This window comes from Carettochelys insculpta, chromosome 25 (genome assembly GCF_033958435.1).
Source record: "Carettochelys insculpta isolate YL-2023 chromosome 25, ASM3395843v1, whole genome shotgun sequence".
NCBI classification, from domain to species: Eukaryota; Metazoa; Chordata; order Testudines; family Carettochelyidae; genus Carettochelys; species Carettochelys insculpta.
Genome location: NC_134161.1, coordinates 10,810,220 through 10,830,320, shown reverse-complemented (window position 1 = coordinate 10,830,320; position 20,101 = coordinate 10,810,220). Strand labels below are relative to the sequence as shown.

Genomic DNA, 20,101 nt, shown 5'->3' with positions numbered 1-20,101 from the left:
TTGAAGGAAGTGGCTGGCAAAGGACTGCAGCTTGCGCTGAAGAGAGGAGAGAGACTAAGGGGCTGCAGTTTGCCACTGCAGCATGGATCTGGACTGAGGACTGTCTATTCCCCAGAAGCAGGAAGAATGGAGTTGGGTGCACAGCTGGACGTCTGCGCCCTGAAGAGGAATATTTGGTCCAAGAACTGAGATACATCCAAACAGTGGAGACAGCGGAATGGACAATTGGCAAGATACCAGCAGAAGTTGGTACACTCAATGCACCTGAGTTAATTCCCAGACTGTCCAGCAGGAGGTGCTCAAGTGGCCAGTCTGTCCCCATTACAGCAACTGTTTCATGAACAGGAGTTTGCAAAAGGTCTAACAGTCTGCGTGGACTGTCTTGCACAAGCACCAACTATATTCCCAAAGACAAGGACACTCTCCGAGGAAAGTTTTAAAAACCTCTCAAACCAAGAGTAGACTCTGGAACGATGGCCTCATCTGAAGACGAGATATAGGTGGGGGACAGCTAAAGATTCCTCTTCTTCTGAGGGTTTCATTATAGAGAGGTTGTCGGAGGCTTACAAGAGGGTCCACCATAAGTGTCCCAGGAACAAGGGAAAATAACCTTCTTCTGGACTGAGTCACCACCAAGGTGTCTAAGACATTTTAGGAATAGGCCCAAAAAAGGAGCCCAAAAAAGTCAAGGACAGCCCACAACGGAAGACATCAAACTGGAACAGAGACTTAGACTTTGTGAAACTCTTAGAACACGGACAGTCTGGAGACCTGAACGATCATGAAAAAAAAAAAAATGGATCTGGGTAAATCATGTTCCGAGTCCAAAGAAAAGGCGATGTAATTCTCTGCAGTAAGAAGGAGGAGCAGCCTCAGGAGACACTGGACGAAGTCTCCACATCTGGTGTTATCCCAGAGGAACCAATGGCAATGTATCCCCCAGTGCGGATGAACGAAGCGGTCACAAGGTAGATAAATGAGCCAACATTGACAGTTCCAGTGGAGCCAATGCAGTACATACAGTGATGAAGTCGATGGAATGTCTCCCGCCATGGCCAGGGCAGTCACCAGAGCCAGCAGCGCCACTGAAGGAGAGACCATTGAGACTGGGAACCGATGATGCAACCGAGGAGTGAGAGATGCGAAAGGTGAAGAATGCCTGTGGCAAAGGCACTGCTAGCCGAAGTCATTCCTTGCTGCTCAAGCTGACAGTACCTGAGACAGCTGCCTTGCTCGTAGATATAAAGGCACCACTCTCTACAGGCTCTCTGGTGCTGGTTTGAATGGTGTCACCTCTAGTGACTGAGTGTCGATGTTTCCAACTGGCGCTAGATGTGGCCTTGGAGGACTTTTCAGAGCCTCTCTCTGAGGGGAAGGATCAGACTTACTGTTTATCCATCTCAGAGACTGAGGAGGGTTTTGAGCACTTGGAGGGGGCCTCTGAAGACCAAGGTGATTGATGTTTGTCACCTGACTTGGACTAAGAAACTGCGGCAGCTGGAACCAAGCTCCTTGTGAACAAACTCACCAGCACCTTACGGTTATGGTTGGTCTCTGAATGACGACACAACACTGCCTCAAGACGATGTACTTTGAGATGGAAATTGGTTCTCAGTGGGTAGGCAGTACAAATATGCCCCTCGCCTTAGCAGATTCAGCCACTCTCGTGCCTGCCATGAATATGAGTCAAAGCCTTAATTGCAACATGTTCAAAAGCTTGGGATTTCAGCACATTAAACCCACTGAACACTAACTGCCCATAAAACTAATCAGTAAGCTGCAACTATACACAGATGACTTTTCCCCCCTCTATGGCTGACTGACTGACTGAAGCTCATAGATTAGCAGGGGACTCCAACTCTTGCCTTGGGACTGAGGGACGTGGTGGGGATTGAGGGTTTTGCCCTCAGGGAAGCAATTCCAAGTGATTTCTTTCCTGGAAAGGGGATTTTGTTCACTTGGCAGCTACTGACTGATTTCAGGGAAAACTGAAATCAGGAAATGTTTCGTCTCCAGGAACTGCAGAGACAGGATCTAGAAGTGTTTTATTTGGTTAGCCAGCCCCCACTGCCTGCACTCAAAGTGCCAGGGTGGGGAATCAGTTGTGATCCCCAGAACCAAACAGCCCTGCAGAGAAACAAGAGAGGATGGGAAGTCCTTCTTGGTTAATAAAATGACCTTTAAAAAAAAAAACCCAACTACAGCTCCCAGAATTTTCTGTCACATCAGTAGTTGGAATGGGGGCACGAAGAAGCAGCTGTCAAAAATGTTTGGTTCAGGTTTTCCTGCCGCATTTAAACCCATCCACTTCATGAGTTCCCTCCCACTGGCTCCTAACTGATACCTGGCCGAGGCCTCTAAGCCGTCAGTCTCCGTAAGGCAGCTAACCAGCTGGAATGGCAAGACACAGGAGAAGTGTTGGTTGTAAACCCAGCACTGATTACCCTCAAAGCATGCACAAAGCTCTTCCCTAAAGAGATGGCACTCACACAAGCAGCAGGCTTGAGCTCCCACCTGCTGTCCCATGGACTCCAAATGTCTGTGAACTGGACTTGCCTTCACAGCACCTTTGACAACTAGAGAAGGCAAGGGAAGAGCTGAAATGGAGTCCGAGCTATGCAGTGGCTTGCTGGTCCCCTCCAGAGCGTGATACGCCCAGATAAGGCTGATATATTTACAAGTGATCCCTGGAGGAAATGCACTCTAGAAGAGGGAACAAATAATGACGCATTTATATAAAAGCCAGGCACCTTTCTCAGGCACACCTGTAAAGCTAACAAAGGCAGAAGCAAACAATGCTTAGATTTTTTTTTTTTAAACAAACAACAGCATCCTCAGAGTCATAGCCAATCCTCTCACCCACACAGGCTGCAACACCCACAACAAGGTGTGAGCTTTTGGCCTTTACATGAGCCTACAAAGCCAAAACCCCAGGCCAGAGCACACTGCCAGGTGTCTGGAACACACAAAGTGCTGCTCAAAACACAATTCTATCCTAAGCCAGCACAAGAGATCAAAGTCTCACTGAAATGTGGCTTGTGATACCACGCACTTGCAGGACGGAATTAATCTTTCAGCCTCCTTGGGCCTTTGTCCTCTTTTGTTGAAGACAAATTGCTATTTTTGACAGAGGGGGTAAAACTTATCATCAAAGCTTCCCGGCATCGCTGAAAGGGTGGGCTTTGGAGTAACGTCCTCGTGGGGAGCTCAGCATGCCAGAGAAAACATGATGTTCGAATAAAGTCAGCAGCTGCAAGTAAGGACAAAGTTGAGAGAAAGCAGACACCAAAGGGCTTGACCTGCCAGGACCCTCTCTGTGAGGAAATTCATATCAATCCAGCAGAGAGAAGAATGCACAGCCTCTCTCAGGGCCTGGGTTTCCAGTCTGCAAAGGTGAGGAATGCTGGCACTGATAAGCAGACACTAACCACCTTCAGAAGCAGACAAGGCTGCTTCAGCTTTCTTCTCCAATCCATCTGGCTCTGTATCCCACAGGGCCTCTCTGGCTGATGCTTCCCATGAGCAGCTAATATTCAGAGTGCTGACTTTCTACAAGCAAAGCATTCTCCCTCCTCCTCCTCTACTCAGAATTGGTTCCCATGCACTCTGCACCTACAGTCCAAGCCCACCGTACAGTCCTTACACAAAGCTTGAGCTAAGCGCATGCACATCTATAGTTATGGGAAGATCGACCCGCTGAGGGTCAACCTTCCAGGGTTCGATTTAGGGCGCCTAGTGGGGATGTGCTAAATCAAACCTTCAGGGCTCAGTCAGCCCTGGTGCTTCTCATTCTCACAAGGAGGAAGGGAGATCGATGGGAGAGTTTGCCTCATTGACCCGCCTCTGTGCGGACAGCCTGATAAATCAATTACTGATACATAAATTCCAGCTACGCAATTGTCCGAGCTGGAATTGTGTAGCCAAGATCGACTTCCAGGTCCACTCTTGACCAGCCTCAAGAATCTCTCATCCAAATGTTGCCCCATCTGAGGTTTTCTTTTTCCTGGACACTCATTTTGTTTGGGATCTCAAAGCAAGAATTGTGGGAATCTCAGGAAGGAGACCAAAATAAAAAATAGTAAAGAAAGCTGGCTGCAACAAGCAGCAGCTGGCACTCTCCTGCAAGGTAGAAGGCATTTCCAAAGAAAGGGGGTTAATCATTCTTTCCAAGGACATTTTAATCAGAGGCTGTTGTGTGAATTCTGCACTCTAAGCGCATTCTCTTGCTCATTCAGGGCTCTTTTCCTCCTCCTACCTCTCTCTCCTTCTCTCCCTCTTTCTAGTCCCCTTCTTTTGTCTACCCAGCCCCCACTTTCCAGGCTCTGGTACACTGCTCTGGCTAAAGCTAAGCAGAATTTATCATGGGAAGCATGTATCCAATCTCCACTCTATCAGCAGACTCCATCTGGCCAAATTAAGAAACGAAAGAGAGAATGAACAAACCGTGGGGGTGGAAGAGAAGAAAACCGTGGCTGAAACAGAGAAGGTCGCCATCACCTTTCCCTTTCAGATTTCAGTTGACAGAGATCCCAAAAAGAAAGGGAATGACAATTAGCTCAGAATCCAATTGAGACACTGGCTCGTGTTACAGACCACCAGCATTCTCCCAGTAAGAGTCAACTGCACAAGTATCTCCATATTCCACTACTCATGGGGGGGGAAGTCTTAGAGCAGCAGCTGTGCTAGTCTGGAGCTTTACAAATAACAAGCAGTCTTGTGGCAGCTAGAGACTAACAAATGTATGAGGTCATGAACTTTGATGGGTGAAACCCACTTCTTCAGCCGAAAATGGAGAACAATGGAATCCAGAGTTAATATAGTGGGGGGTAAGAAAGGAAGGAATAAAAGGAAGTCACCTGTCATTCGTAAGGCCTGTTAATGGAGCAATTTAAGATGGATGTGTCTCATTCCTACAACTATCAAAAGGTGGGGAAATTGTCCATGTAATGCAAAAGCCAGTTCAGACCTCTATTCAGGCCAAGTTTAACTGTGTTCAACTTGTAAATGAATGCCAATGCATGTGTCTCTCCTGGAATCTTGTGGCAAGCTTCTTTTGTAGAAGACTGGCTTAATGGACAAAAAGGAAGTCTGGCTCAATGAGCAACGTGGCAGGGATATGGGGGAGACTGGGGCGATTTGTACTGTAGTTACAAATTGGGAGTGAGAGTCACACCTCCATTGGCAGCCAGACGCATGGATGTTGGTGCTATTATGCAAGTCCCTCCACAGTGGGAAGCTGTGGGTCGAATGCTGGCACTCATCTCTGCGCTGGGATGCTGGATGTGTCAGTCTCAGCAGGACCACTATAAGATGTGGATCCAGACACAGGCAAAAGGAATCAGAATTTGCTGTGAACATGCGCTAAGCAGCTTTTAAAGTTCTGTCAGCTGCTTTGGCCAATCACTGTCAACAGAAGAATCCTGACAATACAGGTACAAAATGAGAGTCTCTTTTGTTGTGTCCATTACACAACTTCCTTCTTCCCTAGAGCACTTTTTGTCTGGGGCTCCCCTTCTCCACTGAACCAGCGGGAGTGGGAAACAGTCCTCACCCTTAGTGCATCTCCACAAGGGCATGTGAAACAAGGTGCGTGCTGACTGCACACAATATTGACTGTAAAAGCCAGGTGATCCCTCTGCGTCCACTCAAAGCACTGCTACGGTTCAATTCTAAGTAGGCATGCGCAAGTTAGCGCCTGTCCTGGGAAACCGTCTTGGTTAAAACACTCATGGCCCACTGATGCTGTAGGGCCTGCTTCTGCTCCACTGAGATCAGATGGAATTCCACCTTTGATTTCAATGGGAGAAGAATTATACCTTGTGGATGTGACAGATGGTGTAGAACACTTAATCTTCCCTCCTGCACACTAAATAAGCCCAGTTCCCTCAGCCACTTCTCACAGTTCATGCATCCCAACTCCTTATCATTCCTGTTGCCTTCCTCTAGATTCTCCAATAGGTCCACATCCTGCCTGTAGCGTGGGACCCAAAAGTGGGCACAATACCCCGCAAATGGCCACCAGTGCCACTTGTCTCATTGAAGTCAGCAAGTAGGAGACTTACTCCATTTAGGTCCTGAATGGGATCATTACGAATACAACAGGGGAGGGATCTCTTGACCATTACCTAGTTCCTTCTGATGCACCCGATACTGGTTGCTACCCGACGACAGGACACTGAGCTAAATGGACCTTTGGTCTGACCCACTATGGCTGTTACGTTCTAGGACTCTCAAGAACCATTAGCAGTTGCAGAGTAAAGTGGCCTTTTGACTAAAGTTTCTATATATTCTGTCAGTGATTTGGCTGTTAAATATTTGAAAGAGGATTTGCAGTTGATTTTTTACTACGTGCACGTGGAAATAACATGAAATATGCAGGTGGGAATTAATGTAAAATCTATTTTCCCTCAAATACGAAGAGAGTACATTTTCTGGAGCTGACAGAAGGACCGAGACAAGCAGGGCAGACCTAGAGCCATCTACAACAGAAACACACGCAAGGGCAACAGGTTGACAACTGCATATGTCATGAGTGATGTGTTTGTTGCTCAAATCCACTGACAGCGGTGGTAGGAAGAACAGAAAAGAGGCAATCCACCAGGAGGAAACCTCAGCTACTGCATTGAGGAAACAGGATCAGAAATATTGCCCCCAGGTTCCCCACTTCAAACTGTTCTGGGTCACCAGTGATCAACAAGGACAAGACATTTTAGGCCATATTCTCAGATGACGTAAGCAGGCACAGCCCCATTCAAGTCAATGGAGCTCTGCTGTTTTACATGGGCTCAGAATCTGAGCCCCAGCTGTGGAAAGCTCCCCTCACCCATCCCTACACAGAAATGGCAATGCCTGTGCTTGCTCCAAGGAGAAAGAAAATGAAGCAGAGAGCAAAGCATGCTGGGATGACTCACAGAGGGCCGTACCAAACTGAGAATGTCTGCTCATATCCGCCGTCATAGCCAGGCTCCCAGGAGACATTGGCAGAGGTCATGGAGACCACCACATGGACGCCACCCGGAGCATGAGGGCTTGTGCCTGCAGGTAGAGAGAAACTCAGTGTCAAAGGCAAGACAGTGAGAAATACACATGTGCAGGGGACCCGTCAGCAGAGCACCCAGAAGGACAGCAGCCCTGGGGCAAAGAGGTTCCATTGTTTACAAGGCGAAACAGGAGCCTAGAGAAAGGGAGTTTATTCTGAAGAGTGGAAGGACCCCGGGCCAGAGGCAGCTTTTAAAACCTCACTTTTAGAAGGCAAGATCTGTCCCATTGGAGAAGTCATCCACACGAGCCTGAGGGACCGAGTGCCTCTGTCTGTACTAGTGGTCTGGCAGTGCAGAGACAGGGCCCATTCCGAGCACCAAGTTCTCCAGCAGAAGGCTCTACTGGCAAACGTGCATTTGTGCTCGTCGGAGGGGAACTCCTAGCCTTCTCAGCAAGCAAGTCTATTAATTAGAGGAACACACTTGAATATCTGGATTAAGAAACCCCCAAGATTTCACCCAGCTTTCTTCTAGCTACGCCGTGGCAGGGAGGACATGCTTTACCAGCGAGGAGAGAGCCCTGCGTGAGATTAAGGCTAGCACTGGTACCTCCATGCATGCTTAATTACCCCCTAATTATCCAATGCCATCAGGGAGATGCTAGGCACAGACCAACTCAGGACATAAAGGAGGGTATGGAAGGTTGGGGGACAAATCCAAAAATGTCCCCTCACCATGTTCCGTCACCACAGACACAAGCCTGGGCTAATGTCCTGAGGGGAGGGCACACGACTGCTGTCCTTCCTCTGGTCTTATCCTGCCCACACAGTGCCTCTTCCTGCCCCTCAGAGGCTCTCCTTCCCCACCTCCCTTCCCACCCTCCTTTATTCCAGCTCAGGCCTACTACCCCCACCCCTTTCCTCCCAGGATCCCTTTGCCTTGTTTATCCCCTTCCGTAGCTTTTGGTCCCCCACAATTGTGACCTCATCCCCTCCATTATATTCCCCCTCCTCCATCAGTCCCTCGTCCCCTTCAGCTATCCCCTGTTGCTGCCTTCTCCCTCCGGCTGAGCAGCCCCGGGCCTTCCCATACCTATGACTGTAAGGTGGGTGCTGGCAGTAATGCTCGTGACCACGTTGGTAGCGACACACTCCCACTCCCCATGGTCGTCCTTGCTGAGGGATCGGAACTGCAGGGTGCCACCTGGAAGGGTGTTGTGCTTGCTTCTACTGGGCTTCCCTACCTTGGGCAAAGAACACAGAGAGCAGAAGGGAAGAAAAACAACAACTCAGAAGCACAGTGCAAGGCAGTGGCATGAGGGAAGACTCAGTGAGCTCGTCTCTACAAGCATGGCCTGGAGATTACAAGCTGGGGGTGTAAAGGCTCCAGGCTTGCCAGCACTTGGGGCTGGCTGTGAAAATTGGCAAAAGGCAGCAAGTTTAACGATTTACAGTTAAACATGCCAATTACAATGGCACAATAGTTAGATGTAGCACATGCAGAGTAGAGCCCAGGATTTACCACTTGGCTCTGTAAGCATAAACACAGAGACAGACCTCACAGACCTCAGGAGGAGGAGATTCAACCTGGGATGCTCGGCATCCAAAGCACAAGTCTCTCTAGCACTTGAGATAAAGGAGAACTGTTTTAGCTGCAAGTAGCGTAGCAGGCTATGGTAGTCTCTGGTGCCGGCCACTCGGAGGAGAGAGAATCACACACACTCAGCCAGAGTTTTATACCATTTGTGGCGAGTAAAATTGGTCTTTGATTGTTCCAGTTGACACTTTCAGAATCCTAGATGGGGTAAGCACTGAGTGCCCACAGGAGGCTGCAAATGCACCATTAAGAACAAAATTTGCCCCCCCCCCACCTTTTTGTTTGTTTTTTTTTAAGAGATCTCTCTTCTCTACCTGGTTTTAGGTTTCCAGGCTAGAGGTGAAAGTTGTCTCCGTTGCAATGGCACAACTGAGCAGAGAGTAGGTCTCTGCAGTGGCAACGCATGGTGTGTATGGGAGTGGGGCACTTCCCCCACTCTCACTGGTGGGAATCAGAGAGATGCAGCCAGGAGCTGAGGGAGCAGACCAAGTTGGGGACAGGTCGCCACCCTTCCCTCCGCTGTTGCCAGTGAGTTGTGGAGTCCGCCCCCTACAGCTGTCAACCCCTGGCCCTGCTAGTTTCCCTGGAGCCACATCACTCAGGGGTGGGGGTTTGGGGGAAGAGGCAGGGCAGGAGTGCACTGGGGTGGCAAGATTTGGGGCAGGGGTGATGTCAGTCACATGGCCAGTTCCCTCCACCCCCCATGTTCCTCACCAGCAGTCACCCCGTGTCTCTATATGGATGCTTTAAATAATACTCCGATTTACTCTGAGAAAATAAGTCTTCTAGAGCAGCGGACAAAACAGCTCCATTCCCATGTTCTTACCCACGTCCACAGAGGTTCCCACTTGGGCTACTTTACCACCTTCTGCCTCAAACCCAGAAAAAAAAAATCAAGGGCAACGCCCACAGGACACGATCTTCCACAATGAGCTGCCAGCCTCTTGTGCTGGAGGTCCCAGCATGACTAGTTGCTTGTGCTAATGGGAGCCTGTCCGTCCCCAGCTCTTTGTCCTAACCTAGATGCCATGCAGTGTACGACAAATCCAAGCCCTGGGGATCACATAAGAAGGGCCAGAGAGCTCCATAAAACAGTAGCCCATTGAGAAGATGAATAAAAGGATGAGAAGCCTGGAAGAAAATCCCACAACAGGAGCTAAGGGATAAGCGGGTCCCACTGGTTTGAATGCTGTTTTAAAGGGTGAAAAGAGGCTTGAGGGAAAGGACACGCTGGCTAGCATGGAGAAAGCTGAGAAGCCCAGAAGGAATGACCACTGAGAAATGACTTGATCAGTGCTAGTGAGTGTGATCAAGTGGGGGTGTGAGGATTTTACTCCCTTGGTTAGGTTTTATGTGTTTCCTACAGCTCTATAGGAAGGTGGGTGCCTCGGTTTCCCTAGGCTCAGCATCAGTGCATAGTTGGTGACGGGAACTTTGGTGTGGCCACTTCTCACACCTGGGCAATGAGGCTCCATACCACTTGTACCAGATGACACCTTTCTCCCCCAGAAACAGGACAAAAGGTGGGGGGGCCCTGGCTGGTTTGCATTGGAACTGGGCAGTGGAGTTGGGGGACTTAGCAGGGAGGCCAGAGGGCCAGGGCCCCATTGGGGGGTCCCCCTCTCCCCAAGGCTGTACCGACTCCCTGTGGTTTCCTGTGCCGCCAAGTCAGTTTTTCACCATGTCCCTGTATCCTAATAAACCTGCTTTACTTGCCAAACAAGAGAGAGTCACATCTGACTGCGGATGGGGTGCAGAGCCTGGTGATCCCCCACATGCTGTGACACTCGTGAACAAGAAGCTTGTGTCTCTGAGCAGAAGAGCCAGTCCAATAGATGGAACTCCCCCACTTAGATGTCAGACTGCTTCGACAAAAGGCTGCCCATCAGGCCAAAATCCATAGGAATACAGCAGCCTTTGATCCGATGACTTGATGCCTACTTCGGAGCCCTGTAGCTGGCACCACAGGGACATCTGGGGACCTGCCCCATTCAAGCAACGGGCACAAAGTGAAATTCCGTACCACTGCTATGAACCATCGGGCCGGTTCCTCACACATCGGGGGCAAATGCCCCAGGCTGCAGAGGATCAAAGCAGAGGCAAGGTTTACTGCACCATCCCAATACAGAATCACAGAAGGTTTATTTGGTCCTGTAGGCGGTGCCCCTAGCAGAAAGGATGGAAGAGCTCCAGTGGGCATTCTTGATGTTGATACCAGTGTGGAGCAGCCTGAAGAAGAGGGGGTGTGGGGCGTGCTCAGCTTTGAAGATGCTGCTGTGAAGGGGTCACTGCATTAGAAAATGCTGGGATGCCAAGGGCTGGGTTTCCCCCACCCACTGTGGGACAGGACGGCAGTGGTACAGCCCGAAGCGAAGCAGCTGTACCTGCAGTTTGTTCTTACCGGGACAGAGTGTAGCTTCTCTGTCTGTAATATTCATCAAAAGCCAAAGGCACTGCAGATTTGTCTGGCAGGCCGGGTACCTTTCTCCAAGCGATGACAGGAAAGGGGTCTCCTGCAGCAGCACAAGGGATCAACACCTCCCTCCCTGCCTCTTGTCTGTACTCCCAGCCTGGCAGCACTGTGAAATAGGGCGGGTCCTGCAGCCGAGGGAAAAAACTCCAGTTACTCAAACACGCACTGGCGTGGATGTACACACAAACACACACACTCAACACCCAGAAAACCACTTCTTGAAAGTCTGCTCAAAAAGCAAGTTAAGGACAAGTGAATATTCAGTCATGGCAGAATAGTTTTTCTTTTACTTCACTGATTTAAAATGAAGCGGAGGCATTGTAACACTGGCTGAAAAGGCACACTGGAGCAACTGTAATTTACAACTAACTTATAAATGCTGGGGACAGTTCTTCAGGATCATCCCTGAAATGCACATGACTCAATGTGGAGGGGACAAAAAACTTTGGAAATTAAGGCCTACAACTTGCTAACACTTAAGTGGCTACTTCATTAACTTTTTTCTTGATGTTGAAAGTTGAAACAGGCTTACAAATGGCAGTCATGTAAACATCAAAATAAAACAGTAACAGAGAGGTGGCCGTATTAGTCTGTACTCCACCAAAACAAAGCAGCAGAAATGTAGCACTTTAAAGACTAATAAAATGATTTATTCAGTGATGAGCTTTCATGGGACAGATGCACTTCTTCTGCTACATTTCTTCTGCTTTGTTTTATCAAAATAAAATGTTAACCATTACAACTCTGAGCTTGTCTCTTTGTTAAACGTGATTGGGAACTTTATTCACAAGAAGAGTCTCATTGACTTCCTTAGGAATATTAATGTGATTCAAGTTAAGCATGTTCATAGGAGTTTGCAGTATATTTATTATAAAACCTCTTTTAGTGTCAAAATCTTGGATTTGATGGTAACTTATTGTGACTCAGTCTCTAAGTTCTTCTGATTATTTTTTAAACTCTCAAACCAAAATTTTCAAGAACAAGAGCCTGAAGTGAAGCTCCTAAGCCCATACTTATGTACCTAATGGGGGATTTTCCAACGTATCTAAGTGATTTAGGAGCACAAGTCCCACTGACTTTAAACTATAAACCCCAATGTAGATGTACAATTCATTTCCAGCATTTCAGCTTTCTTAATTTGCAAAACTTCAGTATGTTGGAAAGTGATGTTGGTCACAAATTTAGCAAAGGCTATTTGCTGATCAATTTTGTGTTACAACCTGTGTTTTTCCACACAGTGTCAGCACTCCTGAGGCCCTGCATTTATCTTTTTCTGCATAAAGGAGCGCTTAAAGTGGGGGGGGACGCAACTGGAAAAAAGCTGAAATTCTACCAACTAATCGAAAATTAGCTGAAGAAACAAGTATAAAACAATCCATTTCAGCAATTCAAGCCTGTGCAATAGAAAGAGAACCAGTAACAAGTAATTTAAAAATAAAAAAAAAAAAAATCATGATTTCAATATAACAATTCATTCTTTTAAAAATAATTTTATCCATCCTGATTTTTATCAAAAAGGATATTCTCCAATACCCAACACAGAACTCTTTAGCATGATAATTCCATCATTTTAGAAACCACTAAAAGTTTTCGGATAGCAAGGAATCCAATTGATATGTTACCTTCAGTACCAGTCGGGCAGGGGGGGACTGGCCCATCGTACCCAGGGCATTATAAGGCACACAGGTATAAGTGCCGAGAGCGTCTTCTGTTACCTCTTCTATTCGGATTGTCCCATCTTCCAGCAGGTTCCAACCAGAATACTGCAAGGCCAGAAGCGATGGGAGTTACCAGGAGACCAAGAGAAAATATTCTTTATCCGTGATGCCCAACACTGTGATGCTTCTGCAAGCGGTCCAAATCTTAATCCATTATTTGTAATAATGAATCCTGTAACTTCTGAACTGGAAGTCCTGGGTATTGTCCGGAACCCCACAATTCCCCCTCTTACACGCACCTTGCCACACCTTCAAACACAGCTGCTAGTCAGAGCTTTGTATCACTGCTGGGATCCCCTTTGCAGAGCAGACAAAGGGGACTTTCATAGTCAGGAGTTAGGAACATCTGTTCCCTGGTTCAGAGTTTCCACCAGTCCAGAACTTGTCTTGTTTAGCTCCTTGAATTTCCCCCTAAGTTAGGAAATAATACCCCTCTAAGATGCCAACCAGATGATTACCAGAGGCTCTTCTGGCCCATTTGGACTAGATTAGCATAATAGTCTCCCAGCCTTAAAAAAAGAAAAAAAAATACTCTATGAATCATCCACATTCCCCCTCAGGCCTGCCACAAACAATATTCAACAGGCATATAGACAACCTTTAGGAGCCAGTACACAACACATGAGCATTCAGACAGTGCCCCCTGTTTGCCAAAGAATTTCAGAGTCCCTTAACTTCCCACCTTCAGGTAGGCCAGAATAGTCTCATTAAGATGTTTAATTTTATTCATAATGTGAAATCCTCACTTCAGAGATGGAAAAATACCTATAGGTGCTTGGGTCCACCAAGGCCATCATCCCAGGCAAAGGAGGATTGTGGTCTAATTCACTGACGAATCAATTTTATCTAACCTAGTGTCTAATGTTCCAACCAATGGGCATTCCAGGACTTTTCTGGGGAGAGCACTCCAAGCCCTAACCAGTCTTGAGCTCTTGAATTTACTCCTTCCTTTTGTTCAACTTCAGTTTTATGTCACACCATTACCTCCAGTCCTTCCTCCTTGATCGCCCTCCACAACAACATTTCTGCCAGTCGAATATTTGTACCCAGTCACAAAACCACTCAAGATGTCATTTGAGCAAATTCTTCTCATCCTCCCTTAGGGAAGTCTGATTGCTTTCTATATCTCTGAAGTTCTCCCAACACTCCACGTCACTCTGATTCAGCTCCACAGCAGTGGGGAGCGAACACAGTTTGAACTTGACCTGACAGCTGCTGCAGCCAAAGGCAGACATGTGCTTTACTCTGCTATCATTTCTCTAGAACATTAACACGCTTATGCCAGGTGCCTGGCGTTAACTGGCACCAAAATGGTTAACCCTCTCATTTTGCTTCTGCCTGTCTGCTGTGCACAGTGTATGGCTGAGCTGCTGATACCACAAATGTAATGGAAGGTGTGTAACAGGTCTAAATCCCCTGCTACAGTAACATAGCCCACATTTGTAAAACACTTAGGCAGCTATCCGTAACAATAACTTTTACAAGAAAAGCAAAATAGTGACATCATTACTTCACAAACAAAAAACAAAAAAAAAAAAACCACCCTCTCTTCGGAACACAATGGGTTTTAAATGCTGCTTTAAACATGTACATGATCATTTTGCCGCTCCCAGCTGGCATGGTTAGGTATAACGGAGCTGTCTATTACCACAGGAAAAGTCCTTGGCAAAGGGCCTGGATAATGGGATATAAAACCATTTGCCACCGCCATGGAGTTAAGTACACAACCCAGATCAGTAGCATTCAAAAGTCATTACCATCAAAACACAATGCAGAGAATCATAGAACAATAGAGCCAGAAGAAACCTAAAAAAGCCATCCAGTCCAGCCCCCTGCTCTAAGCAGGACCAAACCCAAATTCAGTGGGGTTCCCAATCTATTCTCTTTCCCCCCATGGGTGGGGGGGAAGTCAGCAACACCACTGGGCCTTTCTTGTTCTCCCTGGAGCAGTCAAGGACTCTAAAGGCCAGAGACACATCTCCTCCCAGAACTGCCCGCTTTTTCCGGCACTGAAACGTATGCAGGCCCAGGTTACAGGAGGCCAGGCAGGTGAAACAAGTTTTCAGTCTTGCTCAGCCAAACAAACTGAAAAGGAGACACTTCCACAAAGAGAAAACAGGGACAAGTGTTTATATCCACAAATCGGAATTTCCACCAGCTGGCAGCTGCCATCTTACCATGATCCTATCATCTGAGATGCCCATGCCATGGGAGGCTAATATCAGAGATTGCAGGCTACCCGTTCTAGATCTGCTGTGGTCCCTGGTTTGAGCAGTCAGAATAAAACTTTAAACAAAAAAAAACTTTAAACTAAAAACAGTCAATAATATTTAAACCTTTATTTAAATATTGAAAGCCTGAAGCTCTTGCTTTGATTGTTATTCCCACATTCTTGCAGGACAGAGACTCTTTAATAGGGCTTTTAACATCAGTCTCCCAGAAAAACCCAGTAACCAAGGTGGTCACTTCATCAGCAAGGCTGGCTTTGGGTTCGGGAGGTTTAGATACCATACCAACAGGTTCCATATGGCAGCTCTACAGCAAAGTCTCCACCTATGGACCAGGCCCTCGGAAGGAAGTCCAGGGTCCTCCTTCCTGCATTCCGATGGAAAAGATGGACTTACAAAGAGCTTCCTACAAGCCTGGAAATATTTGCAAAAGAAAGCAGAGTGTGGTGACAAACAGCCCCACGGGTGAATCTGCGATGGCAGGAAATTATCCAGCCTGCACCCACAGGTGGGCGTATTTTTTTCAGTAGAAGGAGGGTTACTGCTAGAGCCAAACCATTAAGTCAGATGCCAAATTCACATGCCTTCCAGAAAACCAGACATGTTCCTTTCACCCAGTCCCTTCCTTTACGCTGCTTCTCTTGCTCCAACTTGTGGGGGTTTAGTCAAGTTAAAAAAGAAAACACCTAGAAGTCCAGCTCAGCATTTCTTCCTTCTCTCTGGAGAAGTGTACTTCCTCCTTCATGTCCTCTCTCCCACCCTCATTTCTTCGCACCATGCCCAGTCCTCCAAGGTGGTGTTTCTTCAACTTTTTGAGACCACACAACACCAAACAATAATATTTTTAATGCAGAACACCGATGAAAATTTTCTTCAAAACACTGTCAGACCAAATGGAAACAAACAAACATACAGCAAAACCAAAGTGAAGTCATTTAATCAGTATCATAGCAATGAAGTAGTAATGTGTTATGTGGTTTTAACAACAGAAAATATAGACCCTCCGTGTATTTTTCCAAATGTTTGCGGCACAACTGCGAGTTTTCTTCCCAGAAGACAAGCATTCTGCAGAACATTGTTTAAAAAATACTGCTCTAGGGAACAGAGGCTAGACCGTGAGCCCTGATCATCCTCCAAAGAAGTAGCAGAACAACTCCATGGGCATCCCCCTCTCTGTGGTAGGGAAGCCGAGAACCCTGGCACTCAGCACAAATGGCAGTTCTCCTTCAGCCCCTCTGTTAAAAACAGACTGCATCTCCCTCTTGCAGTGCATAACTGAGATTGGTTTGGAAGCAGAAGGACGGCACCTTCTGTTTAACCGAGAAGGGAATAAAGTGGTGGGAGGAGGCAGCTGAGACATCTACGAAGAAGTGGGTATTTCATCTGGAAGGCATTAAATGCCAGCTGCTCAGGGCTTCATCCTGAAGCTGCTAAGCGCTGTTTCCCCTATCCAGCAAACCATGCGAGTGCCTGCATACCTTGAAGCCCCCTGAGCAGCCAAGTGAAGCAGGTGCTGAAAGATGTTTCTGGATTGAGCCCTTCATTCTCAGATCTGATTTTTAGCTGAAGTGGGCTCACACTACTGGACTAAAAACAATGTAGACACTCCTGCTCAGGCTGTAGCTCAGGCTCAGAGACCCCACCCTTTTTAAAGGGTTTCAGAGCCCAAGCTGCAGCTCAAATAAACACATCTACACTGCTCTTCTTAGCTTCACACCCTGAACCCCATGGGCCTGAGCCAGTTGACCCAAGCCCTGAGACAAGCTGTCATAGGAGGGGTTTTTGCAACGTAGTCATCCTTTAAGGGACCATCTCAGGGCCACCTCGAACAAGAAGCGACAGGCAGCTCCTCACAACAACAGACTTCCAACCACCACATGTCGTCGGCCCCAGATCCCAACAGCATCGACACCTGACTGGCCCACTCTGAACCAACTGCCAGAATTTCTCCCATTGGGTCTCTGGGGTACCCTAGCTTGACCAACTCCCTTTGCCTGCCAACCCAACATCACACACAGCTGGGGGAAGGCCAGCCCAGGATGTGCCCCCCTCAGTCCTCTCTACTTCCCTGGATGCTTTCCTCTTGCCTGTGCTCTCTCAGTGTGGAGCACGGGGAGCCTGGAGCTGAGGGGGCAAGCTCAGTGTCCCCACAGGCAGCTGTCAACGTCCCCAGTGGGCGCAGGTGGAGGAAATGGTCCCTAGTCTCCTGGCTCTGCAGCACGGCAGGGGCAAACGTGGCAGCAGCTTGGAGAGGAGCAAAGAAAGCAAGGACAGACAGGTAGAATGGCTGAGGCCATATATGCCTCAGACGGGGAACTTCGAGGGGAGGCTGGCAGCAGTGGAGGGGCTATTTCATGGGCAGACAGACTGTTATGTTGATTCTCGTCAAGGGGCTTGGTTAGGTTTGTGAGGTTCACAGAATTGGGGATTTATTCTTCTCCCACCCGCATGGGCTGTACCTTCCCCCAGAGTCCCCCCTGACAGGCCTGCCTGCGACGGGGTGGACTACTTCCCGACACCCACTACAGGGGGCCAGTGACCTTGCCACACCCCCTCCCACCAAGAGGAGCAGATGAGGGGTCCTCTGGCAGCACAGAGTGGCTGTCTCTGCAGCAGCCAATCAGGACCCAGCAAGCTGATATAAAAGAAGCTGCTGGGCTAGGAACCATCAGTTTCTCCCCAGAGCTCGACCCAGATAGTTCAATATTCTGCCTGGGACACCCGCAGCTCTTTGGACAGCTCCGAGCGCAAGCACAACCTAGACCTGGGCAAGGCCCAGGCCAGGAAGCCGGAGATGGGCCACAAGAGCATAGGAACCAACAGCACCCTGGACAAGGGCAGGTCAGATCCCATCCTCAGAACTGTGCAGACAACCAGAAAAGACCTCACACGGTGCTCTCAGCAGCAGACGGGTGCTCACGAGCAGGTAGACCCTGGTACACCGCCCCATAGACTCCAGACCCACTGCTGCATGCTGCCACACTCACCCCGCTATCTCCCCACTGCATTCCAAGCGCCTCCCACTTCTCCAAGCCAAACAGCCCCACACGCCCTTCCTCCAGACACTCCTTTACCTTTTCGACTCGCAGGGGGCGCCCGTCTTTGTTCCACTTGACGAGGGTGACCGGGGGCTCCGCCTCCACCGGACAGCGGATGTATCCGTGTACCCCGATAGGAACATACAGGATAGGCGGCATGTTCACCACGCGGGCAGGATCTGAGGGGAGCAGCAGGGAATTATTTTGAAAATCTCACCCTTCTTTCCTCCCCCACACAAGCAAATCGCTACATGGGGTGGGGGCAAACAGCCATGTGCAAGCCTCATGTAGCCCTTTAACAGTTAACATGCCATTCTTGGAGCACCCCCCCCCCACTCTGCCTACTCGGCTGAGGGGTAGAGGTGGGAGAAGCTCAGGGGTTTTGGCCAGAGACAGAGGGTGGTGGACAACTGTCAGCCATCTCCTTACCTCAGAGCTGCAGGGAGGGGTTTGCTGTGGCGTCCCCTCCCCGTTGAGGAGAAGCAGCCAACCATAGGGAGTTTCCAGAAGAGTTGCTGCTTTAGCTCTGAATGGAGAGGCAGCCGCAAAAGCAGAGGCTCTCTCCAGCTCCCAGTTCATTGCTGCTGTTGCTTCGCCCCCTGGCTGCAACTCCCAGCTTGCTAGCCTCAGTAGCTGCCGTGCCGGGAGGGGAGCCGGCAGCACCGTGTGACCAAGCAGGGCCAGTAAACCCTGGCAAAAACCTGGGGCAGCATACAATCCTTGAATACTCGAACTGGAAGGAACCTCAAAAGGTCATCCAGCCCAGTCTGCTGCTCTCACAGCAGGGTCAAGCACCATCTGTATCACCCCGACAAGTCTAACCTGCTGCAGTGATGGAGATTCCACAACCACCAGAGGCAATTTATTCCAGTGCCTGACAACCCTGCCAGGATATTTTTCCTAAGGTCCAACCTAAACCTCCCTTGCTGCAGTTTAAGCCCATTGCTCCTTGTGCTAGCCTCAGAAGTTACAGAGAATAATTTTTCTTCCTCCGCCTTGGAGCACCCTTTTACCTACTTGAAAGCTGCTGTCATGTGCCCTGTCAGCCTTCTCTTTTCTAAACTCAACAAGCCCAGTTCTCTCAGTCGTCCCTCACAGCTCATGCTCTCTAGACCTTTCATCCTTCTTGTTGTTCTTCTCTGGCCCTTTTGCCACATCCTTCCTGAAACGCAATGCTCAGAACCAAACACAATGCTCCAGCTGAGGCCTAATCAGTGCAGAGCAGAGCGGCAGAATGGCTGCTCGAGTCGTGCTTACAACACTCCTGTTCATACATCCCAGAATGATGTCTGGGTTTTTGCAGCAGTGTCACATTGGTGACTCGTATTTAGCTTGTGGTCTGCTATGATTCCCTCTTGTCAATCTGCCCCCATGTGCTCCCCCGCATGGCCTTCGCTCCGGCCCAGCACGGAGGGAGGTCCTTGGGGCCTGAGCCCTGACGGGAGCACCCTGCAGTGCTCAGGGCTCCCGTAGGTATGCTCCATGGGGCTGAAGTCCCATGTCCTTACAAACTTCTAGAGATTACTGTATGTAGCCTGAAGGGCCAGTAATTTTGCCCACCTGTGCTGCATGCTCCTGTCACTGGACCCTGCTTTTGAAGGGTCAATGCCATCATTATAACGAGTTCAAAGCCTGTTTGCTAACTCGGCAGCATGCATTACCCCCTGGCCCCAGCCGACAATTATCCTTCTAGTCCCATTATGCTCTCCAAATCCATTACAATATTTAGAATTTCTATCGAGCTTTCTGTACTCAAAGCATTTCACTTCATCCCTCTTACCCTCAGCTTTAGGGCCACGTACAATTATCGTTCAAAGACAAACACAGGCACAACATAATTACAATTGTCCTCGCAGTGTCATCAAAGCACTCCCTCTCTGGCAAAATCTAAGCTCCTTCACACTCAGCCGCAATCAGGCTCTGAAACGCAGTGCCCTGCTGGGTCTACGGAGTGGAGCAAGACTTGGAGTCACGCGTGCTCTCTTGGGAGCACATGGAGCCAGCGGCACAGCCAGCCACTGCCGGCCCCAATGCAATATGGAAAAGGGGTTGGGCTCCGTGCCCTGGA

The 20,101-nt window shown here is 48.7% G+C and overlaps 1 protein-coding gene across 3 annotated transcripts in view; it reads right to left on the bottom strand.

Annotated features, from left to right (window-relative positions):
* IGSF9B (immunoglobulin superfamily member 9B) overlaps nucleotides 1–20,101 on the bottom strand; it is a 105,009-nt gene that overhangs the window by 33,607 nt on the left and 51,301 nt on the right. For 2 of the 3 annotated variants that reach the window (XM_074976952.1, XM_074976953.1), the window contains exons 8-12: nucleotides 18,070–18,212; nucleotides 12,672–12,812; nucleotides 11,058–11,174; nucleotides 8,073–8,223; nucleotides 6,912–7,035 (exon numbers count right to left, since the gene is read on the bottom strand). In XM_074976952.1, the coding sequence (XP_074833053.1) occupies nucleotides 6,912–7,035; nucleotides 8,073–8,223; nucleotides 11,058–11,174; nucleotides 12,672–12,812; nucleotides 18,070–18,212 (676 nt within the window). The remainder of the gene's footprint in view (nucleotides 1–6,911; nucleotides 7,036–8,072; nucleotides 8,224–11,057; nucleotides 11,175–12,671; nucleotides 12,813–18,069; nucleotides 18,213–20,101) is intronic. The other variant, XM_074976951.1, reaches the window with a different exon arrangement.